At 34.1% G+C, this 14,353-nt stretch overlaps 1 protein-coding gene across 3 annotated transcripts; it reads left to right on the top strand.

Annotated features, from left to right (window-relative positions):
• Positions 1-3,653: 3,653 nt before the first annotated feature.
• On the top strand, positions 3,654-10,035 carry LOC107505367 (natural killer cells antigen CD94-like). 3 transcript variants are annotated; one of them, XM_016135479.2, is made up of 6 exons: positions 3,655-3,858; positions 5,190-5,282; positions 5,426-5,488; positions 7,461-7,612; positions 8,442-8,545; positions 9,341-10,021. In XM_016135479.2, the coding sequence occupies exons 1-6, from the start codon at positions 3,852-3,854 to the stop codon at positions 9,453-9,455; spliced, it is 534 nt and encodes a 177-aa protein (XP_015990965.2). In that variant the 5' UTR covers positions 3,655-3,851; the 3' UTR covers positions 9,456-10,021. The 3 variants fall into 3 exon arrangements, with proteins under 3 accessions (XP_015990966.2, XP_015990965.2, XP_015990964.2); XM_016135478.2 differs by having other exon boundaries at positions 5,414-5,488; positions 9,341-10,019; XM_016135480.2 differs by lacking the exon at positions 5,426-5,488 and having other exon boundaries at positions 3,654-3,858; positions 9,341-10,035.
• The last annotated feature ends 4,318 nt before the right edge of the window (positions 10,036-14,353 follow it).

The following is a 14,353-nucleotide window of genomic DNA, read 5'->3' as shown; positions in this document are numbered from 1 at the left end:
ATGCTTTAAAAGTCAATGATACAGAAAGACTTATGAAAATGGACAATTATTTTTTCTATTTGCTCTTACTCTGGTCTTGTTTCAATGGGCAATAATTTTTCATTCTGGCGTTTCTACTTTTTATCAGCTTTCTTGTAAGCGTATAGACGTGTTTTATTACTTTCTAGTTGATGATAAATCTTGGATATCTTTGTCTAACCAAACCAAGGTTCAGAAATATTCTTTTCTACCTGACCATTAGAAATGCATTTTGATTTTTAATTAATTTGTTGTTGTTATTATCTTTATTTTTATTTTGCCAAGTGCTTACAAATATGATGGAATTTTGCAGGAAACGGGTGTCTGAGGATATTAAATAGTATGGATGCTACCTCCTTCAAAATGAAATTACCTCATGATAATAATAAGAATAATATAGTTGCCTTCGGATGTTTACTCATTTCCCATAATAACTCAAGATATTTAAAAAGTGAAGTGATGACTTGAGTGGTAGATGAGCGTCACCCAAAGCATCCTCTCTGCTCACAACACGTTTCCTTCCTGTCAGTAGCGCTTAGTCCTGCCCCTTACACCTGTCTCTCTCTGTCTCTCTCTTTCTGTCTCTGTCTATCTATCTGTCTGTCTCTGTCTATCTATCTGTCTGTCTGTATGTATGTATGTCTGTCTCTGTCTGTCTCTGTTTGTCTGTATGTATGTCTGTCTCTCTTTGTCTCTCTCTCTCTGTCTCTCTCTCTCTCTCTCTGTCTCTATCTCTCTCTGTCTCTAACTCTCTCTCTGTCTCTATCTCTCTCTCTGCCTCTCTCTCCCTCTGTCTGTCTGTCGCTCTCTTTTTTAATCTTTCTGCTACCTCTACCACTATACCACTAGTTTATTCTCTTTTTTTGTCATGTCAAGGGAGTTCTTTGTAGTCTCAGAAATGGGGAGCACCTTTTTACTCATTTCTTTATTCAAAGCATGCATCCCCAAAGAGTCCCTTCATATTAGGCAAAAGGGGCTGGGATATTGATATATCAAATCTTCCAATTTGTTGGTATGAAGACAGTAAAGCTTTCAGGAGATCTAAGAGAAGAAGCTCCAGACAGAAACATGTAGGAAAGGGAGTGTTAATACAAAATAGAAGGCAAATGCAATAAAGGTTGTCCTTTGACTATAGCTACTAGAGGAGGAGACTAGAGTTTAATGCTGAGTAATTCTAGGAAATGAGACAAACTTCAGTGTTCAGAATAGCCTTATGTTAGGGCTGAGGTTGCTGGATCACACCTAATTCTGAGATTTGTTTGTTGTGGCCCATTCAGGTGAGATTTCTTAGCACTTCAGACTACGGTGTATGAGAACAGCAAGGTTTTCAAAAGTTCTAGGAGAAAAAAGTCTGCTAATATAGACATGGGCTGGGTTGGGTTCACCAAATAATTTGAGGGATGTGACAGGACAATGATAGCCTCTGTTCCAAGTGGAGGTAAGTGACAGGGACTCTGGCACAAGAACAATTCAATTGCATATTTACAAGAAGGAATCAAAGAATCAACCAGGGCTGGCAGTTCAGAAAGAATAAGAGGAGAAGTTAAAAAGTATATACATACATACATAAACATGTGTGTGGATACACACACACACACACACACATATAAAATATGTGTGTGTGTATATATATAATGTGTGTGTGTATATAAATATATATATATAAAATGTGTGTGAGTGTGTATGAGAGTGTACATTTAAGTGGTCCATTATCTTATTAATGACTTGAGCTTAGAGTTTTTGAATTGAACACATATTTAACAGATTTTTACTTCCAAGTCAGTGAACTAAGATTAAAAAAACAAACAAACAGTGATTAATACAAGTATCACCAAGCATGTTTCTGAAAACAAATAACTTCCAAATGAAGGTTGTCCTGTCAGTATGAGAAGGGTAGTAATAATACTTATTATATATTCTTTCATGAATTTGTATTATCTCAAAACTAAAGCTGAAAGGAAAATCACAAACTTCTTAGTTAAGGCAATTTTACATGGGGCAAAAAATGAGCAAAATTAGATTGTTTTTGCTAGTTCAGCTTTGTCTGACATTAAAACTGGAAAAGAATAGACTTCAAGTGGGCAAAGGATCATTTATATACTCCCTCTGTCAACCTGAATTTGCATAAAGTTTAGGTAAATGAATTTTCATGTTTACTATCTCAGGTAAGGGTTTAAGTTTTAGCAATTTCAGTGGTTCGGTGAACGTAGTTCTATGGGCATAACAAAAATTAAAAAGATGGAAATACTTAACTTCATGGAAACTGAAAAATCAAATAACAGTCTTTGTTTTTTGTTTCTGTTTTGTTTTGTTTTATTTCAGTTGAAAAACGTGTCTTTTAGAAAAAATTTACCTATGGTAATATTATAATGCTTAAACATAGATAATATGAATAAAAACTTATTTGCGACACTCCTTTTTATGGTGGCGAATGATAGATTGTATTTCCAGATACTTAACAGAGACCAAGGTCTCTACTCTAAAGATACTTATTCTGCCTATCCGTCCTATGTTTCAATTTCCCACAAATAAGATTATTCTATTGAGGACAAAAATTTGTAAATTCAGCCATTAGTATACTATCTGAATTTGATAACTTTGTGAAATATATAATGCTTAAAATATTAGTACAAATAAGGATAATAGAGCAGCTTTGGTCATGCTCAAAGACTTGAAAGGAAAAGTGGAGAGTCATGTGTTGACAGAAGCTTTAAGAATAGTGTGGATGAGGCGCTGAAGGGTAGGCCTAGACCAGATAAGGCAGTCATAGAGCACAGGTGTATGTGTGTGTGTGTGTGTGTGTGTGTGTGTGTGTACATACATAGACTAGAAATGGGAAGTCACTCTGGTTCTACCTTTTTGATCTTTGCCTTTCATTGCTGGCCTAGTGAGGCAGCAATCAGAAGCACAAAATAAGAGATGGAAACACTACCCAGTCTCTGCTAAAAACAATAAGTAAATATCATAAAACACATAGACACACAGAGGAATAGGTCTGATTGAAATTCATTAAATGTGTGCTCTGGAAAAAGACCACCTGGGTTCCAAACCTTGGTCAAGTATGTAACTGGCTCAGTTTCCTCATCAGGTCAACCCTTGGTCGACCTCACAGATTGCAAGGACCTTGTCATCTCATCACCTCTTATTTTTTATTTTTTACACCTACACCACCTGGTCTTCCTGAGTGGTCTCCCATCCATGTATTAACCAGGCTCTACCCTGCTTAGCTTCTGAGATCAGATGGGATTGGTCTTGTTCAGGGTGGCATGGCCGTAGACCTGAAATAAGTATATTTATGTATTTTTATTATTAAGATATTTTCAGAAATAAATGAGCTAATATATGTCAAGTGCTTTCATCTATGTTTAGCACAAGGTTAGTTAAAAATATTTCTCATTATTAAAAGAGGAAAATACTTTATGAAACTTTACTATACTAGTTTACCTTTGACTTGGCCTATCTTTTCTCAATTTTCCAAATATTTTTTAAAGATGATTGATATTCAAACATAAAAAAAGACAACTTTCTCTTGCCTTCTTTTCTAATAGTCAAAGAATTCTCATTACACAAGTGCACTGAGAATTTCCTGTATTGTGGTTTCCGGAACATTTTAGAAGCTAGTGATTTTATTGCTTCTTGTTTATACTATACATTTGTGTCTCGCCAATAACCAATTGAAGAACACCGCTTAAATGTACAATTTTTCTTTCCTTTTCCTTTTTACACAACTTTCTGATTCCTAGCCTCCAGCTCAGTTCTGAGATCCAACGACGTTCTTCTTTAACAAGCCCACATCGTGCCTTACCTGTATCAACATTGGGACAACATTTTTCATGGCAGGTATGTAGACCTGAGCCATAAAATTAAAAAATAAGAATTAGCAGAAAATGTATTTCATGGATATGGCTAATTTCAGGGCAATGCTTTGAGGAAAGAAATGGAAATTTTGGGGCTACCCATGTATCAGTATTTTCAACTTAATTTGACTTGTCTGACTCTTCATTCTGTAGCTAGAAATGATTTTGTGACACTTTCACAACAGTTTTAAAGATTAACTTCTGACAGAGGAAACTAAATTCTGAATGGAAATTGAATTTTCACTCTTAGATTATGAGCATCATAATTCTAGCATAGGAATAGAGAATGCCAAATATTTAAGATGCAGTGCTTAAAGTGTTATTTAAAAATTTACCATCTTTGTAGTGATATCCCCAAACCACCCTGATTAACAGTCTGACACCATTGTACTGTTGCTAATGACAACACTCTTTGGGAGTGTTAATGTTAATGTAGAATCTCCTAATGTTAAATTTTATCAGGAGAAGAAGATATAAGCATCTAATTTAGTCATGAGAAAATGTAATGTTCTTGTAAAGAATGGTTATTTATGAATAATTCAGTATACTGTGAAATGAATGCAGCTCCTCAAAGTATTATCCAGACATTGGTTGGAGGGGTCCTCTCATCACACCAGGTCCAGATGCTCCTATGTCTTTTCTTCCCTGTTAAAAGCCTCTACAAATCCATGAGCATCTAACCTTTATCAGAACACAGAATGCATTAAGATTAGATGGGGAACACAGTCACAAGAAGTATTATTGTGATGATGATAGAATGTTAAATAAAGACTCTAAGTCTTGACAAACCTGCATTTAATTTCTGACTTGGGTGCTTGCTAGCTTTGACACTTTGACAACACAACGTTATTAATAAATCCTAAATTTTCTCATCAACATAATGGAAATAATACAACTTATGATTTTTTTGAGAAAATAAAAGTAAATGTTTTTTATGTAAGCCCATAAAAAGAAATTGTTACCTGTGGGTATCTTTTTACTCCAGATCTCTAGGCTTCTTTGCCAATTTAAGAAACAAAGCAACAACAACAAGAACAAAAATAATATCAGTAAATCCACTTTTCTGAGATAGAGCTGGTAAAGACAAAAAAGTATGGATAATCTCACTGAAGAATAAAGTATATTTCATAAAAATTTTGGTATTGGATGAAGTTTTGAAGGGAATTGTTTCATTTTCCAATGTTTCGTCGGCAAGATGGTTGAGTTGTCAAACCAAAGACCTTTTTGGATTCTCTCTCCCTCATTTCTGTTTTTAAAAAGTTCACTTCCAGTGTTTGTTCTTTAAGTCATCACTGTACCTCTCCTTCTCTATAGGTTTTCAGACCACCCCATGGAGGTTGATTTCTGGCATTTTAGGATTAATGTGCCTTGTGTTGATGATTACTTTGGGAATGTTGTGGAAATTTTGTAAGTATTTCTAGGCAAGTCTATATAAATAATAAAATTGTGAGGAAACCATTTAATAATAAAGATTTCATTTACAAATGTATAGTACATTGTTATTTCATAAGCCTGTATCTAATTAATAAATTTCTAAGCATTTCCTATAGTACTCTTTGAACCAAGTAGTCAGCGAACGCCATCTCCAGGACCCACCCTAGAACCCCAGGAAGGTAGGTTCCATACTTTGGAAAATCTTACTGTTGGTAGAGGATGAAATAGACAGATTTTTGTATTCTTCACACAGAAGCATAATGGAATAATACATATAGTAATACAAGTTTACTTACTAAATCTAGAATAGTCTCATTTCATTGTTCTCTAATGTAAGAATTATTAAATTACATTGATATGTATCATTTATTCATTTAATAAATGTCAGTAGTAGCCCCAAATGACATTTTTCCTATATAATTGCTCATATTTAAGTAACAATAAAAAAAGAAATTATAATAAATATTACAGCTAATCCTAATTACCCTTCGGTGATTGCTTATCACTCATACTTACTCTCTTTAACTTCAATTCTCTTTCTTCTATGGCTCAGAATATAGTGCAGAGATTTCTGCACTTCTGGCCCTACTTATCCATTATAAGCAAGCTCAAAGTCCAGCGTTTTAAACATATTTTTTCTAAGTGCTCGTGAAGTTATTCCATCATCTTCTGTGATCCTATAGAGTTTACTTATATTTTTTGTTTCCTTACTGTATTCCCCAGTTTCACTGAGATATTTTTAATCTATAAAATTCTGTAAGTTTAAGGTATCCAATGTGTTGATTTGATACACTTGTTTATGAAAATATTATTACCACCATAGCACTGCCTAATACCTCCATCATGTAACATAGCTACTATTTCCTTTTTGTTGTGAGAGCATGTAACATTTCTGTTTATCAACTTACAGGTACAAAGTATGGTATTATTAACTGTAGTGCTGGAGCCAATGCCTAAAGTCGATCAGTACCTGAAAGAGGGAGGTGAAGCCTAAGAAAAAAGAAGAAGACAGGAAAGAACTTTCGGGAGGGCATACAGTCATTGCTGCAGCCCCGAGTTTATTTAGTACAGCCTTTATATAGGTTTTTGGATACAAAAACAAAGCATAACGTATATCAGTCGAATGCTAACATCTACACAAGATCATAAAACATCCAGCTCTCAGGGTACAAACATCCCTGCTTTCAGAGTTGTAAAAACATTCCATTACCTTAAAAAAGGTTCCTAATGGGGTGAATCTCCTCACCAGGGTCAGTAATGTTTAACTTAACATCCTGCTTCCCTGAATCATTGTTTAAGCTGTCTCAGCAGCTGCTATGTGGCTCCAAGCAGTGTTAGCAACTGCTTTATGTCTCCAAGCTACGTGACACCTTTAGTGCCTTGTAATGGCTCCCGACACTGTAGTCACAGTATATCCTCAGAACTGAATCTTCTATCTGGAAGTTTTTTACCTTTTGATCAACATCTCTCCATTTCCCCCACTTCCCAATTTGTGTAAGCACCATTCTACTCTACAACTTCAGCACCGTTCATTTGGAAAAAAATTTTAGTACCTATCATATGTCATCACTCTTATCACAGAGGATAGTGTATGTCTGAGGCACTATCACTGGTAAACTGAATGATCAAACTGCCAACTAATTGTTTTATTCATGCTCATGTTGAAAATAAAATACCCAAAATATATATCAGAAATTTTTCAATGTGCCATATTTTTTTCTGACTCAGGAAGTATACTAAAATGTCTTTTCCTCTTTAAATATCTTTTTTCATTTAATATACTCATATTTACACACCAGAGCTCAACTTTGGATCACTTCCTCACAAAAGAGTTCTTCTATCAACCCTCTCCCCATCCTACATTCTGATACAGGATGATTTAACATATTGAATTTCTCCTGTATAATTACCCTAATTAGCATTAAATATAATTAACAAAATGCTTGGAAAGTATATAATTCTGACTATCTCTAGAATATAATCTCCATTAGGAAAAAGGGTCATGACTACCTCATTTACAATATTATCCTCTAAACTGTTGTCTATGTAGTAATTTTTCAAAGAATATTTGCAGAAAAAAATACATGATTTTTGAATGAGTAACACTTTAAATTTCCAATATCATAATTCATGTTTTATTTTTTTTCTAAGGCTCTAGCTGCTGTTCTTGTCAAGAAAAGTGGATTGGGTACCAATGCAACTGTTACTTCATTTCTAGTGAAACAAAAACTTGGGCAGAAAGTAGGAATTTCTGTGCTTCTCAGAATTCCAGTTTACTTCAGTTGAAAAACGGAACTGAATTGGCATGTATTTAATTCTGATTTCCTACACTTTTTTGAACTTAGACAATATACTGTCTAAGTAAGATGAATAATTTGTTTCAAGTTTCTAATGAGATAGCAACTGAATGGTTACATTAGAACTAATAATGGTTTACTAATTTCTTATACCTTAAAACAATAGTTATAAAATATATATAATATTTTTCAATGATTTATATTAGAGGAGTAAAAATCAAGAAGATACCTGCCAGATAAAATACAAAGGATATTATAGTGCGAAATTAAAGAAAAAATAAATACTAGGTTATTATTTTTATTCAAAGAATCTGGCTTCTTTTAAATTTTATCTTTAATTGAATTTATAATTTATTTTGTAATTATATAGCTTTTGTCATCATTCTGGGATATAAAAGGGAATGAATATGGAGAACATGGTCATAATAATTACATGATTCACAGAAAAAGTGAGAAATTTCTCCATCTACATACAGAACCTGTGCTGAGTATAGGTCGAGTAGGTAATATCCATGAAATTTATCCCTCAAGATACTGTTGGTTTGGGATCAGATTTGATTATCAGTCTGTGAAGGAAGCGTTCCATGAAAATCTAACCCCTTCATAACATTTATCATTCCTTCAGGAAGCGAGATTTTCTAATATTTTTTTCATAAATTAATGGGCCTTTTAGGTGAGAAAATGTAAGATATGTATGATACGAGACGTTAAAAAGAATTTCAGTTTGAGTAACTTAAAGTCTGGATCTAATTCAGAATGCTGACTTTCTTAAAAGTACATTATTCCCAGAGTAGATTCAAATTAAGTCACTATGTTCGTCTCTGTTTCCCTGCAGCATTTCATAAAGTCCAGTGGTACTTTTTACTGGATTGGACTTTCTTACAATAAAGATCATCATGCCTGGTTGTGGGAGGATGGCTCTGCTTTATCCCAAGATCTGTAAGTTTCTGGCAGTCCCAGCCTTTTCTATTCTTTATGAGTTTATCCTTAGATCTGACCAGAGAATGTAATATCTGGGAACACTGTAACTAAAAATAACCTGTCTGGAGCCTGAGAATACAGAAAAGAGAATAGATACAACAGAGTAACAATTCAGCCCCATCTAGAACCTCCATGTAACATGAAGTTGGTGTACTGTGACCAAAAAATAGCTTTTGATCACTTTTTTGTCTTGGTTCAAGCACTTGGATATGTTGTATATATACAGATGCTCACACACAGAGAAACTGTCTAGGAAAAACAGGATAGCCATTTATAGTCTTTATTCTGGAGAGATCAATATTCTTAGCATCCTCATGTTTCAAGTATTCTGGGCTTATTTTTTATATTTTTGTAATCTTAGAATCTCATTTTCATTTATAAACATCATGCTTGAAGCATCATTCATGACAAATGTTCTGCTTTGATTTATTTTTCTAGACTAAATTAGTTAATAAACCTTTAAAGAAAATAGAAGCAAAGTTTATCATATATCAAAACTATCGATAATAATGGCAAGAACATAAAATTTCTGTATTTACTGCTTTTGATTATTGAGACAATAACTAAATTTCTCTAATATTGTATTCTAAAATTAAAAAACTGTGCCTATTGAATAAAAAAAAATACAATGGTTCAGTCTGTTAATTATTCATTTGAATGCTTTTAAAAGTCCTGACATTTAATAAAAAAAAATTATCCCTGAACATTATCATTTCCTTATCCTATATGTTGACAATTTATTTTTCATTACAGATTTTCAAGCTTACAAAATACAAATATACAGAAGTGCATAACGTATAACCCAATGAACACTTTTATGGGAGAATCCTGCAGATATAAAAATCATTTTATCTGTTGTAAACGGTAGCTTTTTAAGTGTTTTTTTAAGTCACAAGGGGTGAGCGGTGAGGTCCAGTACTACTAAGAATGATAAGTTTACCTCATATTATTAATAGTTATCTACTTATGGGATCTTTAAACTATTTCACAGTACGTTTATTATACAATTTTCATATACTCAAAACAATGTGTTTTAGGGTTGATAAAATTTATGTACTTACATGTAAAATTGTAAAGCATGAAGATAAAGAATTTTGTGACTATTTTGATTTATTACATATGTTCAATATTGTGTGCAATAATTTTTTCATATGTATATTCTTGTGAATTTTCTCTGGAGAAATGTAAATAAAACAATTTACATCATAAAATGCACCTGAACATCATTTCGGTCCTCCGTACGGCATACTAATTGGGAAGTTTCATCTCTACCTCACTTTTCTGAAAGTTAATTCTTCCTGGATATCTATCCACCTATATGTTTTAATTTAGAACTGAAGGTGCCATAGGACAGGTTCCTCATGTGTGTCACCTGGCTTCCCAGGGGAACACGTTGAGTGCTGTAGATCAACTGCAAGTCTTCAGGCAAATACGTGGATCTTGTGTGATGCTTTCAGAGTTTGCAAGGGTAAAGAGACTCTAAGGCTTGATTACATGAATTTACAATATCAATTTTTTACTTCAAAGATTTTTCTTGCCTTATGCTTATCCATCAGCAAAAGAGTACTTACAAGTGCATAGAGGATCTTAATCGCTAATCAATCCCAAAAACTTTTCTTAAATTTATTAACAAATCCCTTATTTTATGTGTGGGAAAGGGAGCAATTCATTTTATTGAGGGTTCTCTGAGTGTATCACAGAAAGACTGGGAATACAATAAGATTCGATTCCTATGACCTGGATGGGATTTTCCTGACCTCACAGATATCAAAATCTTATTTCCTTTTTAAAATTTTTTTACTTATACATCTTTAAAAAATCATATTGACATCTCTATTTGCTGTCCTGTTTTATATTTCAAATCATAATAATTAAGAATCTCAATTGAAATTCAACATAAACAGCCAAAAAGAGGTAAAGACTTCCTATTTTTTATATCGAAAAACATAAATATAATGGAACTAAAACTTGAAGTGTTTACATGCTTGTATATGGATTGACTTAGGAAATCCACTTAAGTTATGTTATAAAAAATCAAGAAGGGAATAAATATCTTTAAGCATTTAACTTGCATTAAGAGAAGCTGCATTGTACTTTCCAGATATTTTGCATGTTTAGGCTTTGTTGTCCATGCGATTTCACAATAACATATTTTTAATTAAAAATTTAAAAATAGTGTTGGTAAGTTTATAAAGAAATCAATAATTTTCTGTCCTACTGTCTAATCTTCCTATCTTCCTTCCATGAGGCCAGTTCATCCAAGTTTTTGCTTGTTTGTTTTTATCCTGCTCTGGGTGGGTTTTCTCTGTACGAACCAAGATAGTGTCTATGTATAAAGTCTGTCCAGGATGAATCTCAATTGTTTTCATTTAGTTAACATAGTATAGGTTCAAATGATTACTTTTTACATTGTCACCCTATGAGATGTCCAGAGCCCAACCTGCCTTTTTATTGAGAACTCATGGATATTCACTACAGTTGCAAGAGCAAAGAAGAAACAGAAAGTGCTGAATATGGCAAGTTTTGTCCAATTTCGGAGAATAATCCTTGTCAAAAATTTCCCTCCTCCACCAAAAGAAAAAAATTCCATCGTCTCCCAATTACGGAGCTCAGAGGTTTTTTTTTTTTTTTTTTTTAGCTCCCGTATCATCTCAGAGGACTATGACGGAAAGCCATGGCTTGAATGGAGACTAGGCAGTGTCTTTCCCACAGCATGGTCTCATCATGCTAGATACTCTCAGTTCAGGACCATTGGACCCATTTCATTTTTTATTATTGTTCTACTCACTCTTACTGGCATTCTACATTTCTTTTTTATTCTGGAATAAACTGGATAGTCTTTGAGATGGGAAAGACTTCTTTTATATAAAAGTCTTTCTATAAAATTATCTTTTTTCCCATCTTACATCAGATTTCTGATATATCCTCTGGGGAAAGATACACTGTTTTTCTTCTTATGCTCTTTATTTTTTTCTGTGAAATGGGCTAATGCATATGGAAGGACTAGTTGAATGACTACATCAGTGCTGGATGTAAAAGGTAGGAATATCTAAGAAACACATCAAGTGAAATAATACGGCCAGTTGTCAGTTTATATTTCTTTAATTTTATCCTGTTACTCTATGTGTATTATCTTGAATGTATATAATACATGTTACAGATTGATACATAACAAGTTATGAGAAATTTAGAAACTTAAAAGTTCACATGTTTATTGTCTCATATAATCTGGATCGCAAACTGGGTATGCCTTAGTTTTTTCCTTTATTTGTGGTTCCACAAAGCTGGAACCAAGATCTTGGCCAGTCTGCATTCTCATTTGAAATTCAAAGTCCTCTTCCAAGTTCATTCAAGCTGTTGGTATAATTTAGTTCCTTGTGGTCATTGGACTGAGATCCTCAGCACCCAGAGTCCACCCCTTTCATAGGCAGTCACACCATGCCTGCCTGCTTATTCAAGGTCACTGACGACCATCTCAGACTCATCTCTCTATCTGGTCTGTACAGTTTCTTTTAAGTGTTCTTATGAGTAGGTCGGTTCACCCATAGTATCTCTTTCACGTAATTGAAAATTGACTAATGTAGAATCTTAATTACATCTGCAAAATAGTCTCATTGTTGCCATTTCCTGTATTCTAATCACAGAGTAACATCCTATGATATAGGCATACCTTGGAGGTACTGTAGGCTTATTTCCAGACCACCTTAATAAAGCAGGTATTACAAAAAAAGAAGCCTAGCTGTAACCTTTTTGTTGGTGGAGGGTCTGGCTTTCCATTTATAAAAAATCCAATACCTGAGAAGTGCAATAAAAAGAAAATCAACTAGAGAAGGTATACCTGTATTGACAATCTCACTGAAACTAAAGGGGAAGGGATTACATAGGTGTACGTCAGGGCATGGGAATTTGGGGAGTCAACTTAGAGCTTTGCCTACCATACCAACAAACCCCTAAAATTTATTTTAATTGCTACTTCATAATTTATTGAATTTAAACATTGCCTTTTGATTTCTGATAACTAGGAATTTAATTCACATATGCCAGGATGAAGAATCCTATTCTGGTTACACTCACATATTTAATTTTAGTTTGTTCTCCCCATGTCCCCCCAAAAAGTTCAGCCTCACTGCTCAAAAGCCAATACTCCAGAGACACGTGATGGACGGAAAGGAAAGGTTGCTTTATTCAGGAAGCTAGCAGCCTGGGAAGTCTGCAGACTAATGTCCATAAGCCATCTTTGAAGTTCAGGATCACACAGAAGAGTTTTAAAGGGGAAGGAGAGGGAGGGGAGGCCAGAGAAATGATGGAGAAGTCAGTGCTTCTTTAGTCATATAACACTTTTTCACACCAGACTCTTGGGTGCCAGCAGCTGGTAACAGGGACCTCGGAGACATTCCTTCCTTCTGCAAAACAAACTCATCAATTCTCCTCCATGCCCTGAAGTTATCTCCTCCTGTTTAACAAAGAATCAGCACATGGACAACACAAGATTATACTGTGAGAACAAAAGGAGTTGCATAAGAAGAGCAGTTATAATGTGAGCAAAGGCTAGTTAAGAATTAAATTAATTCTAGCTGCCAAAAATTCAAGGGCCATTAAAATTCTAAGTGGCTTGACTGTAGTTCCTCCAGTAGTGACATCGAAGTTGCCTAATAGTTATTTTACTGCTGGATTGGGACAGCTCTTTGCTTATCTGCAGAGATGCTTGAACATCAGTTTTTGCCTCTTGGGTATAATAAGGACTGTGAGCTAACTCATCAGCTAACTAACTAGCTATCTGTCTGACGAACTAACTAGTTTTTTATGGTAAAGTTTTTAAAAATCAAGTGAAACGCAGGGTTATTTTGTTTTTTGATAATTTACAGCTGAGATAATTGGTTAGATAATCCTGTCTCTACCATGTGACCAAACTTTGCGGGAAAGTCCTGCCTTATCGCTCCTGAAACCAAGTTTCATCGCACAAATTTATCAGCAGTTTCATTCAGCAAAGAATCATGCCTTTGTACAAATAAAAAGAACATTGTGAAGCTTGTTCCTGGATGTTTCTTGGCCTCGGACTTCTCATTTGAATTATCTTTCATATGCTCTATCATACTATATACCCTTATTAAGGGCATAATATGAGTATCTCATTGGAGCCTTATGATGTCTTTAAATTAAATAAACCTAGAAATATTAAGAACATTTATTCTTCCTTTTTCATTTTCATAATTTTGAGTCATTTCAATTTTTACTTTTTCTTTCTTCTTTACTTTTCTTTTTTTGCATCTTAGCAAATGGGGGGAAAGTTTTCTCTAAAGAACTGAATAGCAAAAGTTTTCAACTTTGTTAGCCAGTCTCTGTTAAAACTACTTAGCACTGCCATTGCAGTTCAAAGGAAGACATAGATAATCTGTAAATGAATGGTTTGCTGTTTTATAAGAGACCTTTATTCACAAAAGCAGATGGTGAGACAAATTTGGTTCATGGCCCATTGTTTGCCAATACCTGTCAAATGTGTAAAACGAGATTTTGGAGGTACCAATATTACTGTCCACTTTGCCTTATCCTTTTTAGGTCACATCATCACAGTTGTAAGAGCACTTATAAATTTTACAGGACTAAAACAGTTGAGTCTTATATCATCACTGTGTTCATTATGAAAGGTAAAAATCCATCATGTGGGTGTTACGGCCGAACTACAAAATGTCCACCAATGATTCCCACCTGCTGGTGCACATACCTTTCTATAATTCGCTTCCACATGTGTGGAGGTTGATCTGTGTG

This window comes from Rousettus aegyptiacus, unplaced genomic scaffold (genome assembly GCF_014176215.1).
Source record: "Rousettus aegyptiacus isolate mRouAeg1 unplaced genomic scaffold, mRouAeg1.p scaffold_m13_p_2, whole genome shotgun sequence".
Classification (NCBI taxonomy): Eukaryota; Metazoa; Chordata; class Mammalia; order Chiroptera; family Pteropodidae; genus Rousettus; species Rousettus aegyptiacus.
Note: the sequence above shows the minus strand (reverse complement) of the source record. Positions and strands in the feature narration are given on the sequence as shown.

What these genes read in the sequence shown, in the direction of transcription:
- LOC107505367 (XM_016135478.2), top strand. An exon ending in CACCCTAGAACCCCAGGAAG is followed by an intron (nt 5,489 to 7,460) that starts GTAGGTTCCATA and finishes TTTTTTTCTAAG; the next exon opens with GCTCTAGCTGCTGTTCTTGT. An exon ending in TCTGCTTTATCCCAAGATCT is followed by an intron (nt 8,546 to 9,340) that starts GTAAGTTTCTGG and finishes TTTTCATTACAG; the next exon opens with ATTTTCAAGCTTACAAAATA.